Consider the following 24898-nt stretch of genomic DNA (forward strand, 5'->3'; position numbering starts at 1 on the left):
CCTTGACAATATTTTGTTTGTTTTTCTACAAATGTGCATTAGCAAGAAACAGCTAGCCAATTTGCAGATGTTTTTGCCCAACTATTTATGGAGGTTTTTCCTAAAGGGATCAGTATAGAAAACAAAAGTTGCCACAACTTCTGCCTTAAATCTCATTATGTTTCTATGGTTTTATTCTCATTTCACAAATATCTCAAAGCTTGTAATGTAAGAGTCACTACTATATGTAAAATGCAACATTTTGAAGTGTCCTTACTAACTGGATGTATGTTTTTGATGTTGATGGCCCTTGATAAGATGTACTGTAACATAGTGCTGCTGCTGCTTCATATTTATGGTTAGTTTCTAAGAGGTTATTCTATAAAATGTGATTCAAGATGATCCTTTGTACTGACAAACACTTGTGATGTGAAAAGTCATTCAAATGCTAAGTATGTTTCAGAGGATAAAGAAAGGTTATTCTTTAAACTTAAGGGTCAGTCAGAACCATGGTTGCATTAAGGTGTGTGTGTGTGTGTGTACGTGGTGACGTGTCACCAGAACCAGAGAACATCCAATAAGGAAAGTGTTTTAATATCAATATAACAGCATCAAAGTCTGTCTCTCAAAATACCAAATATATGTGAAAAAGTCATTTGAACTTGATGCCCTTCCAGTGCCAAATATTTTCAAAACCGTCTGGGAAACTACAGGAACCTGAAAGTAGTTGTAAATTACAACTGCAAGAAAAATATTTATTATAACTTGAGTGGAACCATCAAAGAGGAATCAGCTAGTCCAACCTTCAGCTTCCAACACTGGGAACAATTCATGGCTCTGGTTAGGAACACGCTCTGGAACACATGCTGTTTCTTCAGCTGACATCTGGACTTAACAGGCCTCATTTTCCACTACATGGACCTTACAGGGTCACTCACAAGTGTCCAGTCTGAAGGAGGGTGTATCTGGAAGTGAATCTCTCCACACTTTCCCCCTCCAGAAACTTCATGGCCCTCCAGTGGATCTTTCCACAGTTCTCAGGCTGGCCAAGTGGCCCCAGCTCCTCCTGGATGTACTGCAGCCACAGATCTTTAGAAAAAAGACAAACGTCAAGCTAAAATGAAAGAATGTTCCCATTAAATAAGATGGATAGCTTAAAGTGGAGGTGTATGAGCTGCTTATCCATCTTCAGTGTATTTATATCACTCTCTTTAAAGCCACCAGACTATATAATGAGAACAATAAATTTACTTTTTTAGAATTTAAAACTTTGATTCATTATGATCACGAGCCAAACAAAAAAACACAAGCAATCTAGCAACCTCCCCTATTTTCAAGTTAAAATGTTTTTGCCAGTGAAGTCTTGTGTTTTTTAAATGGTTAGTCCTGCCGTTTCTGCTGCTGTAGTTGTTTTGTTCCAAGTTGGAAACCTGGAAGTGTGTCCTGTTATTGTCAACAACTACTTCTCCTGTTTGCTCCTGAAAGCCTTTGAACTCACCATCATCTGAGGTGCCAAACTCTTGCAGAGCCCTCTCATAGCAGTCTCTCAGATGATTCATCTTTGGACTCTCCTGGAAGAATGAACACTGTTATTAAATTCGGTTTGTCGGTAAAACGGGTAATCTGTCTGCCAGCTTTATTTCTTCTGAATATGAGACGAGTGGTATTTATTCAGAGTAGCTGATAAATGGTCGTACTTGTTCCTTCTCAATTTGAATCATTGTGGTGAAAAAAGCCTTGGACAAGGGACGGTTTTCCTGTAAGCTGTAGGAGAAAGAAAAAAGTTTAAAAAGTACACTTTGATTACCAGACCCTCAGAACCCTCAGAATGAATTTAACATCTGTAGCTTGGTGTTTTTTGTCCTTGAGTATTCCTTTGTGTATTTAAATTAAGAACAACACAAGCAGACAAAGTTATTTGTTCTTACCTTGTAAACGTCTTTCTAGCTTTCTTGTAGCCTCCAGTGGAGTAGGACCAATCGAGATAGCTCTCTTTCATCTCCATGGCAACAGCCGGGGCTGTAGACAGCAGACCTCTCTGGGAATAAACAAGAACAAACTGTCTGCAAGGCTTTCTCCTATCAGAGGCCAACACAGAGGCATACACCTTTAAGTGATTATTATAAATATGAAAGTGTTATCCAGAACTACACATGCATCTTCAGGTTTGTATTATATTACTGTCCATTTCCTAAGGTCACACATATTGCCACAGTTTAGTAGAGAAATGGTGAAATGTTACTGATGAAACATCTATATCACTGTAAAGTTTCAGATTAACTGATGGATTCAGGTGGTTACCTTAAAGATGGTCTCCGTCTCCTCTGGACTCTGGTTGGTCATGCTCCACTGGACCTGCAGCTGCCACAGTGGAAGACTCTCCTATCAAGACAAAGAGATGCGAGCTAGAGAACCATAACCCCCTATACCTGCAGTGGATACAGTAAGGAGCAGGGTAGGTGTGTGTGTGTGTGTGTGAGAGAGAGAGAGAATATAGATTCTTTCCATCCTTATTATTTCAATTCTCTTCAGATTTCAGTACATGTATGTTTCCCAGTGTTTGCGTTTTCTGATGGGATGTACTACATCACCAGTGCTGTAAGTTGTTGTGCATCTCCAAAGCAGAACTACACATACCTAATGAGGAAGACTTAATTTCCTCCTTGTTGCCAACAGTACAGCTAACGAGTAGCCTGGAAGAGTTCTTTCTGCCCGACTCTTACTAATTCTCCACTTCTTTTGACCCCAAGAGTATATATATCTGTATGCCTCCTGGATTACTGCTAATTAACAGTGTTTGAGTGCATTTCAAATCTTATACGGCCAACTGCAGAGTTTAGACATGACTAATCACCGAGGAGCTGTGGCAAGAATCTGGGCAACAAATCACCTTTCTTTGCTTGCAGCTAAAGATTTTCTTACAGCACCATTTCTGGAAAGCACATGAATATACAGCCAACGCTGAGCCAGAGTTAAGACAATGTCCACATTTCATTCAATAATTTATCTACACCTTTGTGCCATGCAGTATGGAAACAATAGGTTGTTTTCTTAACACTTTGAGAGTGTGTTTTTTTTCTTGAGAGAACAGACATTGCATAATGAGCAGTGTAATCCTCCTCATACAGCTTCTACTCAGAGCCACAGTCTTGTGAAACCCCAACCACAGCATTAACCACTTGCTCTGTTCACTACTGTGGCATGCATGTTCATAGTACATTTACTGTGATAGCATGAAATGATGAGAGGAACATTGTAAAAATAAAGATCATGGAGTTGTTGGAGCGGGACGTGTGTCTCACACATCACACTTATAACTACTAACAAACATCTGAGGGAATGCAAGATTCAGAAGGTCACATTGTGACTTTAATGACCCTGACCCAAATGACTAATTTTAGTGTTTCCGTGTTGCATATACCTGAAGGTTGCTTAAGTGTACACATAACTGATTTTTATATCTCCTCACTTACAGGCAGAGGAAGCAATTTGAGAAAGTTAATGTGATGGAAGAGAGAGTAATTGGGCCAAGGAGATGGCCCACTTATGTGGCAGTGCTGGTGGCTGGTGTGTGTGTGTCTGACTGTAACACCTCAAGTGTGCTCAATGTGATAATGCTCAGTGTAAGCAAAGAAAATAATTACACCTGATATGACTGGGAACTAATTATGTGCAGTCGAAGTGTGTGTGTTTGTGTGTATACCTTAGGATTAACGTGTGTAAGAGCATCCTGGAACAGCCTGCCTACGTCTTCATTCAGCTGAATTAGTGTCTGCAGGCTCAAACTCCACACTGACACCGACTGGCTATAGCGCTGTGTGGCTGTCATGGCAACACTGGTTGCTCCCTCAGCATCTCCTGATGAGAGCAGGACCTGCAGCTGGTCACATATAAAACATCATGTTGGTCTTTTACATACATTAAAACACCACAAAGGGCTGTCACATTTTTAATGAAATGTAATGAAATCACAGAAACCACACTTTAACTCCAGTCAACCGTTTAATAGACTTTAGCTTACCCAGTTCTTGTAATAATTCTCCTTCAGCAGTGAGGAGTCATGGGCTCGCTGCAGCACTCCCAGCAGTCTCTCTTGCCTCTGTGACAGACATTTTAAACATGTCAGGATCCACTTCACATTTTCCATTGAGAAAAGGTCATCTAAACTTAAGGACTCACTTTTTCCTTCAGCTCTTGGACATTGGTCTTCCTCTTCAGCCTTTCCAAGCAGAAGGCCACATAGCAGGTCCACATGGGCTCTAGAAACCAAAGCACACAAGCACACCTGTGGTTTCCCGTACTGACAGAGCTGGCATGACTGTTTACTAAAACCGAGGGACACCTGCAAGGTTGAGACATTTTACAAATTATTAATAGCTCCTACCAGTGTTGAGGTTCTTGACTCCCTCCTCATAGACCTGGCAGCAGCGCTCCTCTCTTCGGTTGATATCCGAGGCTCGGCCTTTAGCACTCTGGAGCTCCTCCCCTGCCCCCGGAGCTTCCAGCTCCCGCTTAGCAATGAAATCCCACGTCACACTGTCCTCTGTGTAGTTAGTCTGTAGGCTGGAATCAAAGGGAGTCAAATTTCGTGTCTGTTTGAATTCAAAGGATGATTGAGTCAAACAATAAATAATTAAATATGTTTGAGCCTTACTCTTGCAGGATGGAGTCCTGGAGGTCTTTAGTGAAGTCGAAGATTGCTGCTATGTTCAAAAGGGAGATGACAAACTCCGCTTCTGTGGGACAAAAATGTGGCACATGAGTAGATTAATCAGTAATAACGTTTTGGTTACCAATATCAACTATAACTATTGTTGATACCACTATCTGAGTACAATTTTAAGTTGTTATATATCTTTTTGTCTTTGGTTTTTTACTACTTAAAAACAAGCTTACCTTTGATTTTCTCTGTACAATCTCTATACACAATCTCAGCCAGTTTACCGCTCAGGATCTCTGGAGAAAACTCATATTCACCCTGGAAAAGCAGATATTGATTAAGTCAATACAAAGTGACAGCCTGCGCACATGTTTGTTTACATTTAAAACACATCTGTGACCTGTTTATTTGTTCATTTGTTTCACACTCACCAGGTCCAGCTCAGCCTTCTCCAGCTCTGACTTCTGCTTCCTCAGTTTCTCACAATGCAGCAGCTCCATACGGAAGTACTAATGCAAGGACATGTTCGACAGTCACACTAAAGAACCTTTTTCTCAGAATTTATGTCGTCATCTCTGCACGAGTTAAAGGAGCAGTGTGTAGTGATTTAGAAGGATGACAAGCTCACTGCTAGATAACACTAAATCCTACATCCTGCTGTGTGTGTGTTGTGTATATTGCATTCTTACCTCCTGGTAGACCTTTTTGTTGTTTGGATGGAAACGTAGCGCCCTCAGAAACAGGTGTCTGGCATTCTCAGAGGAATTTCTATCCTCTAGCTCACTCTTGGCAGCCATGATCCACAGAGCTACAGAGAGGGAGATTAAAAGTCTTAACTTAAACAAATTAAACACACTAAGGTGTCAGCAGAAAATACACAGGTGACTGTATGTCTCGTACCTGGTTTATCAGGGTGGATAGCAAGCATGGATGAGAACACCTTGCTGATCTGGCCTTTGGTGGCCTGATTTATGAAGATGATGATTATTATTAAATATAGAAGGTGCAGCCTGACCTTATCTAAGTGAATATGTGAACAATTTTACATACCCATTTTTTACAGAAGGCAACATGGGAGAGCCATAGCTGCACATCATCCTGGAGGAAAGGAAGACATACAAAATCCTCACATTACTCTTCTGTACTGAGCATGTGATCACATTCAAAAACCTTAGTTATTAACATTTTATGAGCTGTAGCTTTGGAAATGCAGTGCATTCGTTACCTTCCACTTGTTTGTAGCTCGTCTAAAGATGCTGTTTATTCTGTGGATGATGGGGAACTCGATCTCCTCTCTTTTGAACTGGTAGTGTATGTGCTATACATGAAAAGTAGTCACATGATAAGACATTATATGTAAGCACCAGAGGGCAAAATTATGATTTTAGCGCAGGATACTTACTGCTCTTCTCTTCTTAATCAGCTCTAACACGTTAATTTCATACTGCAATTTGAATAAGATTGTGCAGTAAGTGCTCTGAATATGATGGAGTGGTCTTGTTATGTTTGAATATATTAAATATCGTTTTTACCTGAATGTATGCAATAAAGTCCTCCTTCTTTACAATAAGCCTGTGGAGCTTGTACTCCAGGGCTGTCATTCTTTTAATCATGGATCTAAAAACAAATTAAAACAGTAATATTGTTATTCCACACCACGTGATTAGATAGTGGGCATAAAAAGCTCCAGATGTTGTCTTACTTGACTTCTTTCTTGGTGAACAGTCCCACTCTCTCCAGCTGCTGTAGCGCAGGGATTCTGTCCTCTATCCGCTGCTGAACGATCTCCGCCATCTTGTCGACGAAGTCGTTATCGGTTCAGGTTCGGCTGATGTTTAGTAGTATTAAACTGTATAATTCTCTTTACTTTACACTGGAATAATTGCGACTATGGGCGACGTGCAGCTACCTCCCTCCGGTACACATGGGTGGAAGTTGTGATTTGCGAAATTTCCGGTTCCGTCTGCAAATAGGTCCGTGTGGAAACTTGAACAAAATTAAATTCAGACCGTTAAATCCATAGGGTTAACAAATGTGCTCGCTGTTGTTTTAAAACGGAAATATTACAGTACACATACAGAACAACGTTTTACGTTTTGTGAAGCAGTCTGTGTACTGAATCATACAGTTAATTACGAAATGATATATTATAGTTCTACACATTTGCATTTGTTATAGATTCAACTTATTTCGTTTCAAAGTAACTTTAGTTTGATGTAAGTCAAGTTTTCATAAAATTTAAATGGCTTGTAATTATATGACAGCAAAATAAAAATGGCACTAAAATTGAATTAGTGATACAGGTCTTTACTATTTCTAAAGTCCCAACAATAACACATATCATTAAAAAAATTACTAAATACATATCAAAGGGTTACTCTGAAATACATGATAAGTTCTTTCTGTGGGTTATTAGGTCATGGCAAAACAGGTAAGTAAAATCGATCAAACTATGTATAGCGAGATTGATTAAATTCATATAATGTAGGAGGAGTTGTGCTGTAAACGGTGAAGTCTTTTGTGAATGAGAATGAACTGGCAGCTGGAGCGTCTTGATGTGAATCCTGATAAACTCGATTTCCCGCAAAATCGCAGAAAGCAAGAGCGGGTTGCATGTCATCTCCGGAGGTTACCATCCAATCACAGCGCTGGATTATCTCAGTCCGTCTCCCATTGGCTGTCAACTGACTAGTGCTCTGTTGTTCAGTACAAATTGAAGGAAATCTTATCGACTTTATACTACAGATAGATAATCATTAATTTGATCCAAAATATTCAGCGCAGCTCTGATATCAAACGATTGTTGTGACAGGTGGAAGTGGGGAAGCGTCAGGTACTTGTTTTCAAGAGCACTATGCTAGCACAGGCTAGCTAACTAGCCAGCGTCTCGTCGCCTCCTCTTCATGGGTTTCTGCTGTTGAGTCTGCCAGGCTTGTGCTAGAGGCAGCGAGGATAACATATTAATGCCATCAGCCAGGGTGAGTTCCTTTTTAATACTCTCAGCATTTGCCACATGTTCTTTTCAGGCTTATTTGTAGTTTAGCGAACACAGCGTATAGTTTGAGGGCTCAGATATCAAGCAAGGTAAGGGTTAGCATTGTGCTTCTATCCGAGCTAACTAGCTTTACTGCTAACGCGAGTATTTGCCTATTGGCTAAGCTAACTTGTAGTATTTGTCCCACTTACTCTGTATTCGTTTATATTTTAACATGTGCTACTGTCCCTTTCTCAGAACTCAGGTCATATTATGAGTGGGGCGAGTTGCAAAGCTAACGGCGCTGTGTACCCTGCCTCATCAGCAATGATGAACTCTGTAAAGAAGCCGAAAATGGAGCAGATTCAGGCCGACCATGAGTTGTTCCTGCAGGCCTTTGAAAGTAAGATTTCGGTCCTCGTTTACTTTATATTCCACATGTTATCTTTTGGTAATACAAGAGGATTTCTCAGCTTTTAATAAACACCTACTAAACTTAACTGTAACTTAATTTTAGTCTGGTTTTGGCTGGCTGACCGTTAGTATAAGTGGAACTTGATATAGATCCCCAGATTGACTGATTTATTTATTGATTTCTTTGAAAATTGTATTATGATGGCTGTATTTATCAGCTTGTAATCATTAAGGAACTCATGGCTGTTATATGTATTATTTCTTTGGGTGGTGGATGTTCAGATCTATTTGCCACCACCAATCAACAACCCTTTTTTTTTTTTGATCATGTGTTGGCAATAATATTGATTCATTTTGATTGTCATTGCCACTGCCCGCTGTCATTCAGCACACCTCTGCCCTGTGGAAAAACCTAGACTTGTGTTTTACTTGGGATTTTAAAGGGTCTTTATTTTAACCAAAACACTGAGATAATATCATGATAAGGATCGTCTAAAAAAAGCTTTATTTTGTTTCTAGAACCAACCCAGATTTACAGATTTCTCCGCACAAGGAATTTGATTGCAGTGAGTGAAGTTTCAGAGAATTTTTGAATCATTTATCTGGACCTAAATTACTCCCTCAAATTTACAAATATATTTTTTTCTCTCTTTAGCCTATATTTTTGCACAGGACGCTCACCTTCATGTCTCACAGAAATGCTCGATCAAATGCCAAAAGGTATGTCTTCTAAATGTTTTTTGTTGTGATATTTGAACAGGATTCCTTCTGTTGCACCAGCAACAAACATGACTCATGCCTAAAAATGTACACATTTATTTTATCTTTGTTCCAGGAAAGCTTTCAAGGTGGACGATATGTTGCAGACTGTGGAGAAGATGAAGGGAGAGCAGGATTCTCTGAGGTAAAAGAGCTCTATGAGATTTATGAATTGAATTCTTGGTGATTTTTAGGATTAAATGCTAAAGAATAAAAAAAAATATTTTGTCTATCACCCAGTTTCAAATGTGCTTTCTTCATTTGGCCCTTTAGCTTGTCTTCACATCTACAGTTAACCTTCACTGGGTTCTTCCATAAGGATGGTAAGATTTCTATGCCTTTTGAAGGAAAACTGCTGGCTGCATTGTTTTTGTTTAATGCCATGATCTAACTATGTTATGCTGATATGACATTAACCAACCTACTGTAGTGTACATTATAATGCTAAACATTATAATGAATGTAATGTATGTAATGAATGAGATTGCTGTATGTGTTAATCAACATGTCCTCTTTGTGTTGTCAAACAGAAAAGCCATCTCAGAATTCAGAAAATGAACAAAATTCTGTGTCCTTAGAGGTGCTACTGGTAAAAGTCTGCCATAAAAAACGCAAGGTACAGTAAATTATTTTTAAGCCACAGACTCCAAATTGATTTGATGCTCCTTCCTAATAATATTTATTTTCACCTCTTTTTTCAGGATGTCAGTTGTCCAATAAAGCAAGTGCCTACAGGTAAAAAGCAGGTGCCTTTGAATCCTGACAGTAACCAAACCAAGCCTGGCTCCTTCCCTTCCTTACTGGTCTCCAGCAATGAGTTTGAGCCCAGCAACAGCCACATGGTGAAGTCCTATTCGCTCCTCTTCAGGGTGTCACGCACAGGGAGAAGGGATACCAGTGGTCTGGTTAATGGAGAGGCCAACGAGAACATTGGTAAGAAGATACCATTTTCTGGGGTGTTCATCATCCAAAGAAGGGATGCTAAATGTAACTGAAAGGGGCTATGGCTAGATATGAAACATGACTCTGTTGTTGTTTTTGTGTTCAAAGAGGTAACAGATACTCCTAGTAGAAAGAAAAGAAGCTCATCCCACAGAGAGGAGGGAGAGACTACAGAGACCTATGTTGCACAGATGACTGTCTTTGATAAGAATAGGTGAGGTTTTGCGATAAAGATTGTTAAATATTTATCTGTTCTGGTAAATTTTTGACTTACCTGTCAAACACGAGCTCTGTTTGGTGTTCTGCAGGAGACTACAGCTACTGGATGGGGAATATGAGGTATCGATGCAAGGGATGGAGGACAGCCCTGTGAGCAAGAAGCGAGCTACATGGGAAACCATTCTTGATGGGAAGGTAAGCTGTCCCCAAATTGTTTGTCACATCTTGTTGTGTCAAGCTAAACTTTGTTTATGGCTCCACAGAGACTGCCACCATTCGAGACATTTTCTCAGGGACCCACACTGCAGTTCACGTTGCGCTGGACAGATGATGCCAGTGGAAAGTCCACCGCCCCTGTGGCCAAACCCCTTTCTACACGCAACTCGGACAGTTCCAGCCCAATGGAGACCAGGACCAGCCACCACAGAGCTGCCCTCATGAGTAGGTTCAAAAACAAAGCTGGTTAACTTGTTTAATGTCTTGTGTAGAAGTATTTCTTTTGTTTGTTACTGTGCCAGCCAGTGTTTTGTGTTTTTGGTCAAAATTCTTTATTATACACCTTGGAATATATTTCAATCTGATTTACATTAAAGAGCTGCTTAAGGCAGAAAACATCCACAGATAAGAAAGTATGGGAATGGGACACACTTGATTCATGAGAAGACTGCAACGTTTAAAGAAAGATTTAATGAACTGATTCACTGTTTGGATCATTGTTTTGGAATACTGGCACACTGATATCAGTGTGGTATGATCTATTTGTAGCTCAGTCTGGCAAAAGACACTCTGTTAGTCATAAGTGTTGAGAACCCTTTCAGGCATGGACTTCATTTCATAAATGTGCATGCTGCTGTCATGTTTGAATGATTCATCTTTCTTTATCAATCATAATGGCATTTTTCTTGAATTTTTATGTTTCCCCTCGATGATTGTTCATTCTGCTACTAACTGAACAGCATACAGGATGTACAAACCAGCCAGAACGTGTGGGTCTTATTATATATTGTGATTTGATTGTGTTTCCCTAGCTTTTAGTGGGTTTTTTTCAGGAAATTATTATGTGACACAGCTTTGTGAGAATAAGAATGCTACTGTAGGTGTTTAGCTTCATCATCTATAAGTAGATGGAGGTCCTCTTTGGTACCAAAAGCCACTTGTTTTCTGTAAGAGTAGCTGTTTTAAGTGTATCAATGATATACCCATCCCATATACTGGGACACTCGATAGAACTGAGCTATCATTTACCCACCTATGTTTTTCCTACAGTAAATGAACATGAAACCGCTGTATGCTGTTGTCTGTAAGGGTCTTATCAGATTTGAATGGAGATCTACAGTGTGTTTTAATGCAAAGCTGAATGTTACATTTTCCATGTCTGAAAGGGGCTTCATTAAGAGGCATATGTGTGCTTATACGTTATATTTTTATGCTAAATGATGCAATTTCTACTTTTCTTAAATACACAGTGAATGTACTTCAATGCACAGAATCTGTCAATTCTCCAAGAATTAACTTCTCCATCTGTCTGTCAGCAGTGAAAGAGTCAGTCAGCACAGACATTCAAACGAGGAAAGAGCAGGTCCCATGTGAGCCGCGACAGAAGCTACGTATATTTTATCAGGTACACCACACAACAGTAAGGAATACAAAGGGGCCTGGGACACTGATAAGAACCTTTGGTGAGGTTGCAGAAAAGACAAATGTTTTGTTTAGTATTACTGACATGTTTTTAGAGCTTGCTTGTTAATATTTCAGTAAAAAGTTCATAATTATAAATGTTGTGTACCAAACGTGACAGTAACTCTAATGTTATGAAGCAGTGTTACAATCATCTGTTTATATTTGCTTTAGGTTGACCATCTCTGCTTTACTGTATAATAACTCTGTGGTCTGTTCTGGCTCAGTTCCTGTACAATAATAACACGCGGCAGCAGACAGAGGCGAGAGATGATCTCCACTGTCCTTGGTGTACTCTGAACTGCAGCAAACTCTACAGCCTGCTCAAACACCTCAAACTCTCCCACTCCCGCTTCATCTTCAACTATGTGGTAAGGGACTGATGTCGCTTTGTTTGAGCTAAGTGTAACTATGAAGCTCTGGTCTGTAAAGGTTGTAGGCATGGAAATTCACATTATGATCACCAAAACCGATCAGTGTCAGTGTCCAACAGGCAATTTGTGGAGTTGGAAGTTTGAGATGCAATTACAGAGACAGTACTGGTGCTTCTGATGCGGATTTGCTACCTTTTTCTGTGAGGTTTCAGTAAAAATGACTTGAATGATGGCTCTGATGCAGGAATGCACATTTCTAAGAAGCAAACGGTGCAGCTGCCAAGTGAGCTCCAGTTGCCAACTGTAGTAAAAGGGATAATATGCTGCAGTTAAAATAAATAAACCTGAGATTTTCAAGCTGCAGAGGAAAGACGAGGGAGTCTCAGAAGGGAGACACAGGAGGTAGATGCTGCGTACCGTGGAAGGGTTCTGAAATACAGCAAACTGCAGCAGTAGAAAAGAAGAGAAAACTCATGGGTGCAGATATATAATACACCCAGCAGGGCCTAGTTCTCTGTTTTGTTTTTAAAAAGAAAATCATGTAACAAGAAAACATCTGAGAGATGAGATTTGTTGCTGTGGAGAAACAGTTTGAGCTCATGTATTATAGGAACAAAGTACCTGGAAGGTTTCTATCCTCTAAGAGCTACTTGAAAATGTGTTAAATATTTAACATTCAAAGGCTGGGCCCAAATTTACCTGTTAAACCATAAAAACAAACTAGTCATTTAATCCTGATTATAGTATCGCTTTTTAAACAGAACAAGTACCAAGCTCTCATCTTAATTGCAATCTCTTTTGCATTTTTTCTTTGATCTTTTTATTTCTCATCATCTTCAGCCTCACCCAAAAGGAGCAAGAATAGACGTGTCCATCAATGAATGCTATGATGGCTCTTACGTTGGCAACCCTCAGGACATCCACAGCCAGCCAGGCTTTGCTTTCAGCCGCAATGGCCCAGTGAAAAGAACAGCTGTCACTCACATACTGGTTTGCAGGTAACTGTGTCTGTTCAAACATTGAAATAAACATGTTTTAACTTTTTATTAACCTGCTGTAATGTTGAATAATAATGCTTAATCAGTTGAAATAACTTTAGTAAACTTCATGAGCAGTGAAATGGATTAAAATTGATTTTAGAAGATATCAACACTTGAAAAGGTGTAATTTGTATGTTTTATAAGAGAGGGGGAGTGATTGTTGTCTTCCCAGAGTCTCTGTCCATAAACAAAATTCCAGCCAACCTAATTTATATCCAGGCTTTGTTGTTTTTCTCACCTGTATTCACTAGGCCCAAGAGGACCAAACCGAGTCTGTCAGAGTTCCTGGAGTCTGAGGATGGAGAGTTGGAGCAGCAGAGGACTTATGTCAGCGGTCACAACCGCCTCTACTTCCACAGTGACAGCTGCATGCCCCTGCGGCCCCAGGAGATGGATATAGACAGTGAGGACGAGAGGGATCCAGAGTGGCTTAGAGAGAAGACGGCCACCGTGAGTTATCATTGAGTTATTATTACATCTCACTGTTGAATTAATTCATGTCTCTTAAAGAGAGGCACTCAAAGAAAGGGGAAGTTTTGCTTCTAGTAAACTGTAAAAAGAAGCAGCAGTCTTAATTGATCAGATTGTCCCAGTGACCACCCAAGAAAGTGTAAATCTTATTTTCTAATGCACTGCTTGGTTCATTCTTGTCCTCTCAGTGTATTGTGCAGTTGGCTGTCAATGATCACAGATTTAGAAGGGCAACAATTTACACCCGTAAAATTATTTTACCTCAGGCTGACCAAAAATCAACTAAAGGAAACGGAAGATGAAAAAAAATAGCTTTGGAATAAAGATTTCAGTGTCTGATCGTCATGGCAACGTGGAGTAAAATCTTGGGTTGGCCCCATAAATAACTTTTATTTGCTCACAGCAGAATCTCTTGCCAACGATGAACACTTCACCTCACCGCACTCTCTTACACCATTATACAACGTTTTTATCACTTCAGTATCGATTTCCTGATTCCGCTCACACACTGTGCTGCATGATAAGGGTCTGTTAGTATTACTGTCAGGTTTTACAGAAAATGCCTTATAAGTACAGGAACTCTGTTCCTCCCTTTGTCTCATAATTTGTATTTTTTGTCTTTTGCTTGAAGCAACTGGATGAGTTCACAGATGTTAATGAAGGAGAAAAAGAGGTGATGAAGCTGTGGAACCTGCATGTCATGAAGAATGGGTACGTTGACAGTGTCGGCAGTGGAAAGCAATGCACATTCATTAAGGCAGCCACGTAAGCACTGTTTGCATTGTAAACAGTTACAGATGTTTAGAAAATAATGCTATCTAGAGATATTATCACTTGTATTTGAATTTTGTTGCTAATGCAACCTTTCTTATGGAATATTCAGGTGCTTATACCCATAATGAAGAGTTACTGCAGTAGTGTATCTCTTTTCTAGACATATTCTGAAGCATGCCCTGTTTCTTTTAATAGCAACCAAAGAAGGCTTTTATTTGAAAATGGCAATTTTTCATAACTGAAACGATCCTGTTTGTCTTGTTAAAATTGCTGCATTACAGTATTAAGAAATCCAATTCAACAATAATTCTGGTGCAGAATTTACACCATTCGCATTCCTGTATTTGTTTGTTGATTGTAGCCATCTACAGAAACTGACTAGTTTTAAAGAAAGATATATATATATATATATATATATATATATATATACAAATGCTATATTGCAGATCTACATGACCTCTGAGCCCCTCTAAGACCACCTGTCAATAGAAATGGCAGAATCTAAGCCTTTATTTTCTTTCCTCTGCAGCTTTATAGCAGACAACCAGATGAATCAGGCTATCATGCTTTTTGTGGAGAACCGAGGCGCTCACATCATTCGCCGCAACCTCTGCCGCAACTTCCTCTTGCATCTTGTCAGCATGCACGACTTCAACCTGGTGAGCACAACCACCATCGACCGTGCAATGGCCCGACTGCGACAGATCCAGGAAGAGCTGCCAGACATGGACGAGGAGCAGCAGGACCAGACTCTGGTATCAGCAGGAACCTGCAACGGTAATGCCATTACCTCCGCTGGGGCAAAGCAAGGCAAGAGGACAAAAAGTGCGCTAACGGACTGATGTCAGCCTGGATGGAGTGAACAATAATTGTTTATTTTATTTTTTATTTTTTTTTCTTCATCAATGGACATTACCAGCTCTTTGGTGCTTAGGTAGGTTGGAGAACTGGCCAGCCACAGACCAGTATACAAGGTAAACAAGTTTTTGGAACTTGAGAACTGAACCAAATATGAACAATATAAAAGTGAATCACGCATCTCCATGAACCAGGAGTTGAACCTACTTGATACACATTTTGTAGGAACCACTGAAGTACCTGTCATTGAATGAGAGAGTGATCAAAGTGAGTTTAACGATGTGGCACGACTGGTATGTCATTGTAACAGACAACTGTATCAAAACTACAGTTAAAAACTACCAGTAACATCTTGTTTGTACACATACTCGGTAACCTTGTTAAAAAAACGTATCCTTTTAGCTGATTATTTTAGCACTTGGTGTTTGTATTTAGGAAGCTTACCTTGAAGTTTTGAGAGAGAAAAAAAGATGCAACGCCAAATATTAAGAGCAACTTTTCCTCTGTCATGAGTAGAGAAGCATTGGTGGGTGAATGACATTATGAAGGGCCATACTATTGAGAAACAATAATTTCTAGAGTGTATGAAGCCTGCAAAGTGTGCGTTAGGGCCCTACAAAGGGTAGAGGGTTTTGCTGGTAGGTTGTCATGACAGTAGTGTTATACTGTAAGCTTGGATCCTGGACAAAAGATTAAATTCAGATATAGGTCCAGGCTAAAACTGCTACATCATTATCCCCCCTTGTGCCCCTTTTGGCCTGCACTGATATTATGTGTCAAGGAAAGCCTGAAAAAAAGAAAATCACCTTTTCTAGATATTTCATTTCTTAAGAACCAGCAGCACATTACCTTCTGTGTAGAGTGCACAGCATTATAAAATGACTTCCTGCAGTTTCTTCTCACTTCTGTAAATCGTGTTTTGTTTTTTTAAACATGTTATGAATGTCAGTAGCTGACAGAAATGTGTATACATGTAATCACATCAGATTGATATCTGTGCCCCAGATCTTCTCTCAAAGCAATATACTGTCTATTGGATGGTTGGTTTTCAGGTCCAAATCCATTGTCTGTTCTGTGAGGTGCAGGTATTCCAAAGGGGGATAGTATCATGGTATAGTCTGTATATTTTTTAGTTTAGTTTTTTTTTTTTTCATTTTCATTCAATAACATTTTTTTAAACTGTAGTTTTGTAGTGTGCACATACATTTGTGATCACTATTTCATTATTGCATCAGATTTCCCTTGTTGACAAAGAAATTAACAATATTTTTCCTGCCTCTGCTCTTCATGGAGAGTTTCTGTATTCATCTGGATAACGGAGTCATATTCACCATTATTGTCAAAATACCCTGTTAAATTGTGAAGTCTACATTCTGGCTAAGGGGATTTTTATATTTAAATAAATAAAATACATTTGACCTTATTTTAGACAGTCATTACTTTTTGTTTTATGTCATCTGCTAATTAGCCTGTTTATAAAACTTCACATAATTGTGGTCATAAATTAGAAAAAGTCGAGCCCTAAGCAAAAACATTACATTATCCATATGTTGATAATTGTATGTGATAAACATACTGACAATCAAGCTGCCTCAGATAGGATAGAAAGCAGAAGACGACAGGTTTATAAAACCTCTTTCCCCAGTTCTTTTACCAGCTACAGAGTAAGATGCTCATTCTCTGTGCATCATTGGATAATAATGGAGCTGGAGCATGCTCTGCTGGACAAACTGAGATAGTTATCCAATGTAATAATCCAACATTTTATATGTCATGTTAAAAAAAATATTTAATGCTGTTGTGACCTTGACATGAAATCCTCCAGTGGAACCTGCAGTTTGGTAACTGTTTTTGAAGATTATTTAAGGGGTCTCCTGTTTTTGATTTGAAAAATGTATCAGACAATAACGTTTTTATGCTTTTTAGAACATTTCTCAGAACATGTTTACTACATTAAAAGTCTGCTTTTGAGCTTATATAAAATCTCGAAACCTTTTGATTACAAAAGCCTGGCCTCCAAGAGACGGGGGTGATGAAAGTAAGAGCTGTCACTATTCTGATTAAAGAAAACTATTAATTACAGTTCATAGAGTAATTATAATTTTCCTGTTAACATTTAAGAGCAAACTATACACGTGTCTTTGTCATATCTGAATAGTTTGCTAACCTGTTCGAAAGCCTCTGCGTGATTCCCTCACGATCATTGGTTGCACCTGAACCTGCCTGGCGCATGTTTTATACGTCACCGTATAGATCGATGAGACGACAAATGTCAAAACTGATCCAGAGGTTACTATCTTTTTTGTGTTTTTTTATTGTTTTATTTTATTTTTGTATTTTGCATATTATTGTTTAGCTAAAACAGGCTAAACAATCAAGCTAGCGTAAAAGAAAATTAGTTTTTGCTATAAAGCTTAGCGTCGCATAGTGTGACGTTGTCGGCATCCTGCGTACACACCCCAGCGCCAAATCCAAAATGTTACCGCACAGGTTTTGAGGTTGCAGACTTTTACGATGCCAAACAAGCTGAAGCGAAGCACACGCGTTAAGGATGCATCGTGTCAAAGAAAAGGTCGAGCGCCCTTCGTGTGGATCGTCTTATCTGATGACGAAGCTTCGCCTGGTGATTCAAATGAGAAGTATGGCTCAAATGCTGCTGAACGCGACAGACAAACTCAACCAGTGAAGGAGGAAAGGAAGGTTCAGTGCGCAAAAATTGCACCAGTTTTCTTACAGGCTGCACAGCCCCGGAAATGTAAACGTAGCAGTGATGGAGATGAGCCTGTGGTAAAGCTTTCTTTTCTGGGGGATGATGTAAAGGAGGACCAGCTGCCTGCTTCATCCCTGCACAGCTGTCTGCAGGAAATTCAAAAATGTAATCCAACATTTCCTGTCCCTGCAGTATTCAGCTGTTTGCAGAGGAAAGCAAGTGATGTGCTGCAGCAGTTTGAATCCACAGGTAAGCATAGTTTGTTTGTGTTTATGTGCATGCAGAGGTGTCTTTTTATGACCAGCTGCATCTCTTTATTTCCCAAAGCAGAGTCCTCTACACAAAATCACTTCAAAGAGAAGCGGAAACGAGGGGATGAACTCCCTCAGAGGATGTGCAAGCGTCTGAGGTACAGTGTCACTACAGAGGGTGTAGCCGGTTTCACGTCAGCACAGGATGTCCAGGAAATGTCTGTCATCAGTGCGAAGAAGCAGCCCAGGTGCAGCAAGCTTAGTCGTACTCACAGGCTGAGGCAGCAAAGCCTGATGAACAACTGTGAGCTCAGCCCTGAGAGAGAGAGTGTTAAAAACTCAGAGAGAGGTAACACTTCTCACATGCTGCATGATGTGACATTCAAATGGCAACAATAATTATTGTCTCTGTTTTGTCTACCGGTAGTTTCTTTTTGTGAAGACACTCTCTGGACAGACAAGTACAGCCCTCAGCTTTCAAGTGAAGTCATTGGTAATCCAGCCTCAGTGAATAAATTGCACAGGTGAAATTTATATTGTGGGATTACCTCTCATTCCCACTGCTGTGTTAGACTTAAATTGATTAAATTGTGCCTTTCTTTCTTTCTTTTTGTAATCTTTTCTGTGGAGCTCAGCTGGTTGAAGACATGGAAAATAAGAGCCGTCTGTGATGAGAGGAGACAAGTGGAAGAACAGCAACAGGAAGAAAACAGTAACGGTATCAGCAGTCTTATGGTTTAGTCACAATACTGCTGTTCTCAGGTCATCCACATCACTACAGTTTTATTGCTCATGATTTCACTGATGTATTTTATGTGAGGAGTGTAGGGGACAGTAATGGCTGTCCTCCTGTGTAGGCTCGTGGGACTGTGGAGACTTCCAGGGTGAGGCTGGGTCAGAGGATGGAGGAGGGGAGCCTCTGTGCAACACCGTGCTGATCACTGGACCTTCAGGTGTGGGCAAGAGTGCTGCAGTGTACGCCTGCGCTCAGGAGCTCGGCTTCAAGGTGAGAAAAGCTGTGTGTTCAGTTCCAATGTTAGCATCCATGCTAGGGTGTTTCATTTTGACCATATCAGAAGTTCATATATGAATGTAGCTTAAGTATTTATTGTTGATGGTATTTGTTAACATGTGTGCATAAAAACGAAAAATATAAATAAAACACCAAAGAAGCAGATGGCTGTTTTAATGTATTTACTTAAGCAGCAGGACCTCCTTATTGAGTCTAAATTTACTCATCATCACCACTGACTTCTTGACTACTCAGTCCTTTGGCCAGTTAATGCTTTGACTTCTCTGTAATGCAAGGTATTCGAGGTGAACTGCTCCTCACAGCGCAGCGGGCGCCACGTTCTGTCTCAGCTGAAAGAGGCTACCCAGTCCCATCTAGTGGAGACGTCAGGGAAAGAAAGCCTGAAACCAGCATACTTCAACAACTACAGCACCAACAGCTGCATGAAATCTGAGAGTTTACCTGGTAGGACATTTTTTCTGATCATTATTAAGTGGTAATGAGATTTTTGTACCTGTATATAGCATACAGGTACAAAAATCTCATTACCACTTAGATGCCTTTTCACACGCATGTGTATTCTTTAAACAGGAAAAGCGGTGCTTCCAAAAAGTGTCAGCTCTACCTCAAAAATGAGGGCAGCAAGGACCTCTGGCCGGTCTGGTCGCAAAGGAAAAGCTAAACCAGCCACAGTCACTTTGGCCCACTTCTTTAAGGCGAAGGCGAAAGCAGATCTCTTTCACTTTGGTGGCCTGCCATTATCTGTAACACCAGGCAGCCAGCAAGGGGGTGACACGACAGCGGGCTCAGATCAAACAGCTCTTAAGGACAAAAAGACAGCCACATCGCTCATTCTGTTTGAAGAGGTAAACCATTTGGAAACACTACACTGTTAAGTCATTAAATTACTAGTTATGTTGATCTGATCCATTTGCAACCGTCTGCTCCTGCAGGTTGATGTCATATTTAAAGATGATGTTGGTTTCCTTGCCGCTGTTAAAGCTTTTATGAGCACCACAAAAAGACCGGTCATTCTGACCACAAATGGTAAACTAACACACGGTGTAATTATGAACAGAATACATCTGATGGCGAGCGTTGATGCAAAACAAATGTCCTCCTCAGATCCCTTCTTTAAAGAGAGATTTGACTGCAGCTTGGAGGAAATCGTTTTCAAAGAGCCATCAGCAGTAAGTGGATGACAGCTCTGCCTCTGAGTACAGCTTCAGTGTGAAATGAATGTGTTTGAACACAGTAACTCCCATCTGTGTTGAGGTGAACGCCTGCAGCTACCTGCAGCTGGTGTGTTTGGCTGAGAAGGTGCGGCTGGATTCGGATGACATCAGGAGACTCGTCAAGCTCCACTACGGTGACATCAGACGCAGCCTGCTGCAGCTGCAGCTCTGGGTGCACGGGAGTGGAAGAAAGACATCTCAAGGTGGAGCTCTGTCACGTAACCCTGTCTGTGCTGCGGGTATGTTTCTCTACATAAGCTACAGTTAAAACCCCACGAACAAAAAATTCTATAGACTTTCAGAAATGTGATTGATTTTGCCATCTAAGCTCAGATGCTACTGCAGAGGTATACTTTTTGGACTTACTTCACCTCACTCGTGTTCCTCCATGTGAAACAGGTTGCTCTGCTGACATGCTGGGTCTCCATACTCTGACCCCAAACCATGTGCTGAACATTTTAAAGGCAAGTATTCACGATTCTTTACACCATCCCTATGGGAAAAATGAATCGTGCCTGTTAACACTTTCTGCTTTTGAATCTTCAGCGTCAGTCCTGGTCTGAAAGGGACATGAACGAGCTTCTGAACCTCCTCTCTGAGAGCTGGAGAAGAGGTGTTCCTCTACTTTACTCCAACCTGGGGCTTCTTCTGTCCAAAGAGGCCAAGGGAGATCCAGTCCGAAACCTGGACCAGGTGACTGACCCAGGGCTGCAGAGTGAATCCTGTAATCCTCACACCCATCAGTTGAATCAAAATAATCCAAGGGTGCTGAATAAAAAGTCTATCAAGAATATCTCACGGCTTAGCCGAAGGAAGTGTAACACCACAGTGGACTCCACATCATCTACCAGTTCAACTTGTGCAAAAGCTGCAGGTGCAAGTGAAAAGACTAAACACACTGCAGACAAAGTGGTGACTGACTGTTTAGCTGTTCTGGCTGACTTCTTTGACCTCATGTCATTCGTTGATGCCACACTGCCACCTAAGAGTTCGCTTGTTTCAGGCTCCTGCACATCTGAAGCGTTCATGTGGACAGGAGCAGCGTTAAAGGACGGCTTGTTAGATGAGATGAGTGAAGAGGAGGGAAAGAGCTGGAGGCAGGAGGCTGTGTTTGATATTCAGGCAGCTGTTGAAGGTTTAGGGTGTCACAGGTGCTGGTGGAGAGTGTCTGAGGTGTGGACTAAAGCCCAAAATTCTAGGAAGGAACAAGAGGAGGAGAGTTGGACACGACTTCTGGACAGACTTGGGTTAACTGCCTCTCCTGAGAGAAGGAGCCTCCACTTTACATTTCCACCTCTCTGTGCACCAAGGTGAGGTTTCCCCTTGCCTGCTAAAATTTTAATAAGGTGTTCCTGAAATGAGCACTCATCGTCTATGATGCATGTAGTTATCGAGTACAGAAAAAGCGTGTAATGTTTGTGTCTGTTCCTCTAGTGTGTCTCAAAGGAGGTACAAACTGAGCAGGGCGGTGCTCAGCAGTAAACCCTTCAGCCTGCTGGGAAACAGACAGGCCGTCAGTGTGGACTACATGCCGGTCCTTCGCTCCATCTGCCGTTCTCATGAAGCACAGCAACAAGACAAGGAGTCAGTGAGGTGGGTCGAATGTAAATAAACAGTTTAAATGGAGAGTGAAATCTGGTGTAATTGGTGATGTAAATTCTTTGTTAGGACCAGTTTTGTTATCGTTATGAGTCATTTAAATCTATGTATGTTCTCATCCTACAAACACCTTTTTACTCTTTAGTTACAACAGGACTTTTGTAATTTTGCACATTATAATTTAAGTCATCTCCCACCATAGATGTCTGACCCACTTTCACAGAGTACACCTGGGCCTCTCAAAGTCAATGCTGCAACTCCTGGCAGAAGATTTCACCTAAAAGGTCTGAGAATGGAATAACTCCTGTTAATGAAGTGAATTTACTACAGATGAGATGATAATTCATGTTTTATTTACACATGGGTGCAACAATTTAAAGTTAATAAAAATATTTTTCTAAGTGAATCTGAGCAGTTAGAATATAAAGTACTTGCGTTGTTCAGATTTCAAGTGTCCAAAGATGATAAAGTGTTCTTCTCATTCTTTTATTCCACAGAATTGATTTAAAACAAACCAACACAAGTGCCTGCTGGAAGATGACAGCTATTACTTTAACCAAGACCTCATGCTCAGGTTTCCAAAAACAGCATTTGAATTGTTAATGGGACAGCATTTCAAATTCTTCTGCCAAATGCCGAAGGGTTCAGAACAACACCTCGCAGGTCAGCTTTAGTGGATGCAGTGCTGATCAGTCCAAGTGGCAGCTAAGAGGACGCTTCACTGAGCAGCTCGTAAAAAGCAACAGCCTGAAGCAGAGCATCACAGAGTTCCTCTCCTCCTCCTTTGCTGTCCATTTTGAAGGAATTCCTGTACTTTACCAGCAGCGTGTTGGGAAAGCTCACCCTGGGAACTTTCTGCACCACTGACTCGGTCATCAGCTGTCGCACCGCCTGCGCCCCGCTAGCTCTGGACTCGCCCACCATCAGGCCAAAGTGGCGTCCCACTACAGTTCGCATCATGTTAAGAACTCTGCGAAAGAACCAAAAAAACTCAACTTTATTAAAACATATTTGGTAAAAATATTGATATAATTATGTATGCGTTTTCTTTAATCCCTTTTCCCACCTGGGAGGTATGTTGGTGTCTGCTGGGGAGTTTCTGGGCTCCAGCAGAGCAAACAGCATTGCCTCCACTACCCTCATATGGGCCATGACAGGGAACAGAGCTGTATTCTGGACTGAGATGGAGGATTTCTCTATTATATAGAAATCTGCCAACGGGAGGCACTCCACCACAAAAGAGACCTGTTTGCAAAATAAATAAATTACAAACTGCTATATTGTGTTACAGTGAAAATGTCTATGAATAACATGGATTCCGAGTCTAATGTACTCACATCAGTTAAATAGGAAGAAGCCATGTATGTTCCTCTCAGGAAATTAGGACAGTCCAGCTGCTGCCAAGCCAATACAGTCATTCCTTGGTCCACATGTGCCCATGCGATTTTATTAACCCCACATACTATTGACACTATGGAACTGGCTTCCTGAATAAAAGCAGAGCAAGTGATCAGCATGAACGATTCTAATACTAACATATGCTATCAAGCAAGTGTGGCAAAAAATAGAACCTCATGAGACATTCACTGCCATGCCACCAAACTCTACAATAACAGAAAGGCAGCTGTAGAGATTGGAGCACCAACCACACACATAAGACCAGAAGCTCACCTCCAACCAGGACTTGTCAACCTCAGGCCTGATAAACTTGGCCAGCTGTATCCTCGTTTTTTTCTCCTTTTTAACCGGGTTAAGAATGGAGTTGAAGACAGTGACCGCGCTTTTGTGCTTCAGCAGTGGTACATTCACCACGCTTTCCAAAGTTTTAAAGGGTCCGTTTTTAGTCCTGTAATCGACGATGTTGAGCGACTTGCGGCCCCTCAGCATCTTCACCTTGGACAGCTCGGACGGTGTAGCGTTGTTGAGGAGCTGGAGGATGATGTCTCGCTGTTCGGAGGTGTAGCATTCATCTAAGGATCTATTATCATCTTTGCAGGGATCAGTTGTGGAAGACAGTGTGGCGTTCAGGGTCTCGAAGCCTGCCACGGGAACCCGGCTTCTCCAGCAACACGTGCACTGGAGGTACCGCAGCTCCAACTCGGGGAGGGAACCGCGCAGAGGGCGACGGAACAAACCAGACTGACCCGCATACTGAGCTGTGGAGAAAATAAAGCAAAAGGGTTAACTTGTTATTGCTAGCATACATGGCACCGTTGCCTACTGCACATTAAAATGCGTACACACAAGAAGTAAAACACACAGATAATTCTACGACATATATTTACCTCTTTGGATGACTGACAACAAAAATCGCCGTGTGAGCCACATCATTGTTGTTTAAAATTAAGTCGTTTTATTTAAAGCATCATGTAAGTTGAATAACTTCGCCCTTTCCCTGTTTTGGGTCCAACGGTTTTAAGTGATCGGCGGGAAACAACGACGCGGTATTGATTAGTTCCGCCCTTGCGAAATTCAGGTAAAAGCAGTTGCTATACGGAGGCTGTGTAGGCTAAATGTACAAAATTAGTTTTTACGATTTTTGTATATTTGTGATGCGTTTGCTTATTTTTTATTTAGTTTTTAGATTTAAGAGTTAGAGGTTGTTTTGAGAAGTAATCATTAAAACTGCTTTGAAAATATAAAAAAAAACATGTGTTGGCTGGTGTTTCAAAGTGGACCCATGGCATGTTTCTCTAAACTCTGTCATACTCAATTGTTGATGATGTGTACATGATTTATACAAGACGAATAATGCATAAAACATAAAAGCGTAACAAATAACAAAAAAGCATAATGTATCAATACCTACATGGAGATGTTTTGTTTTGTCTTAGGCTTGTAAAATATCCTGAACATAAACAGTATATTAAACCTCTATGAGCTACCAGCCTATGAGCCTGATACTGTAAGTCAAGCTCCCCGCAGCAGGGTGACGTCTCTTTCACTTCCT

At 40.7% G+C, this 24898-nt stretch overlaps 4 protein-coding genes across 6 annotated transcripts; 2 read left to right on the forward strand and 2 right to left on the reverse strand.

Annotated features, from left to right (window-relative positions):
* Positions 1-557: 557 nt before the first annotated feature.
* On the reverse strand, positions 558-6589 carry utp6 (UTP6 small subunit processome component). Its single transcript, XM_028400677.1, has 19 exons — positions 6342-6589; positions 6172-6256; positions 6042-6083; positions 5865-5957; positions 5690-5737; positions 5540-5603; positions 5329-5447; positions 5071-5148; positions 4876-4957; positions 4634-4715; positions 4364-4542; positions 4159-4238; positions 4001-4078; positions 3683-3859; positions 2281-2361; positions 1908-2017; positions 1677-1743; positions 1478-1550; positions 558-1068 (listed from the first exon to the last, which is right to left on the reverse strand). The coding sequence occupies exons 1-19, from the start codon at positions 6431-6433 to the stop codon at positions 914-916; spliced, it is 1785 nt and encodes a 594-aa protein (XP_028256478.1). The 5' UTR covers positions 6434-6589; the 3' UTR covers positions 558-913.
* Positions 6590-7314: 725 nt separating this feature from the next.
* suz12b (SUZ12 polycomb repressive complex 2 subunit b) lies at positions 7315-16564 on the forward strand. 3 transcript variants are annotated; one of them, XM_028400645.1, is made up of 17 exons: positions 7315-7617; positions 7872-8016; positions 8547-8593; positions 8683-8747; positions 8863-8931; positions 9060-9109; positions 9317-9402; positions 9488-9719; positions 9837-9942; positions 10037-10142; positions 10211-10388; positions 11480-11568; positions 11852-11995; positions 12839-12996; positions 13290-13488; positions 14141-14274; positions 14813-16564. In XM_028400645.1, exons 1-17 carry the CDS (start codon positions 7603-7605, stop codon positions 15123-15125), a joined length of 2136 nt encoding a protein of 711 aa, XP_028256446.1. In that variant the 5' UTR covers positions 7315-7602; the 3' UTR covers positions 15126-16564. The 3 variants fall into 3 exon arrangements, with proteins under 3 accessions (XP_028256446.1, XP_028256465.1, XP_028256456.1); XM_028400664.1 differs by having other exon boundaries at positions 14141-14220; XM_028400655.1 differs by having other exon boundaries at positions 11483-11568.
* A 1091-nt stretch (positions 16565-17655) lies between these two features.
* On the forward strand, positions 17656-22555 carry atad5b (ATPase family AAA domain containing 5b). The gene is made up of 15 exons (XM_028429340.1): positions 17656-18100; positions 18179-18451; positions 18530-18626; positions 18738-18820; positions 18960-19108; positions 19411-19579; positions 19706-19980; positions 20068-20161; positions 20240-20304; positions 20390-20588; positions 20749-20813; positions 20896-21659; positions 21784-21942; positions 22151-22232; positions 22446-22555. The coding sequence occupies exons 1-14, from the start codon at positions 17656-17658 to the stop codon at positions 22227-22229; spliced, it is 2916 nt and encodes a 971-aa protein (XP_028285141.1). The 3' UTR covers positions 22230-22232; positions 22446-22555.
* On the reverse strand, positions 22317-24375 carry tefm (transcription elongation factor, mitochondrial). The gene is made up of 5 exons (XM_028406633.1): positions 24234-24375; positions 23620-24104; positions 23286-23435; positions 23015-23193; positions 22317-22918 (listed from the first exon to the last, which is right to left on the reverse strand). The coding sequence occupies exons 1-5, from the start codon at positions 24277-24279 to the stop codon at positions 22654-22656; spliced, it is 1125 nt and encodes a 374-aa protein (XP_028262434.1). The 5' UTR covers positions 24280-24375; the 3' UTR covers positions 22317-22653.
* Positions 24376-24898: the final 523 nt, after the last annotated feature.

Source organism: Parambassis ranga, chromosome 1, assembly GCF_900634625.1.
Source record: "Parambassis ranga chromosome 1, fParRan2.1, whole genome shotgun sequence".
NCBI classification, from domain to species: domain Eukaryota; kingdom Metazoa; phylum Chordata; class Actinopteri; family Ambassidae; genus Parambassis; species Parambassis ranga.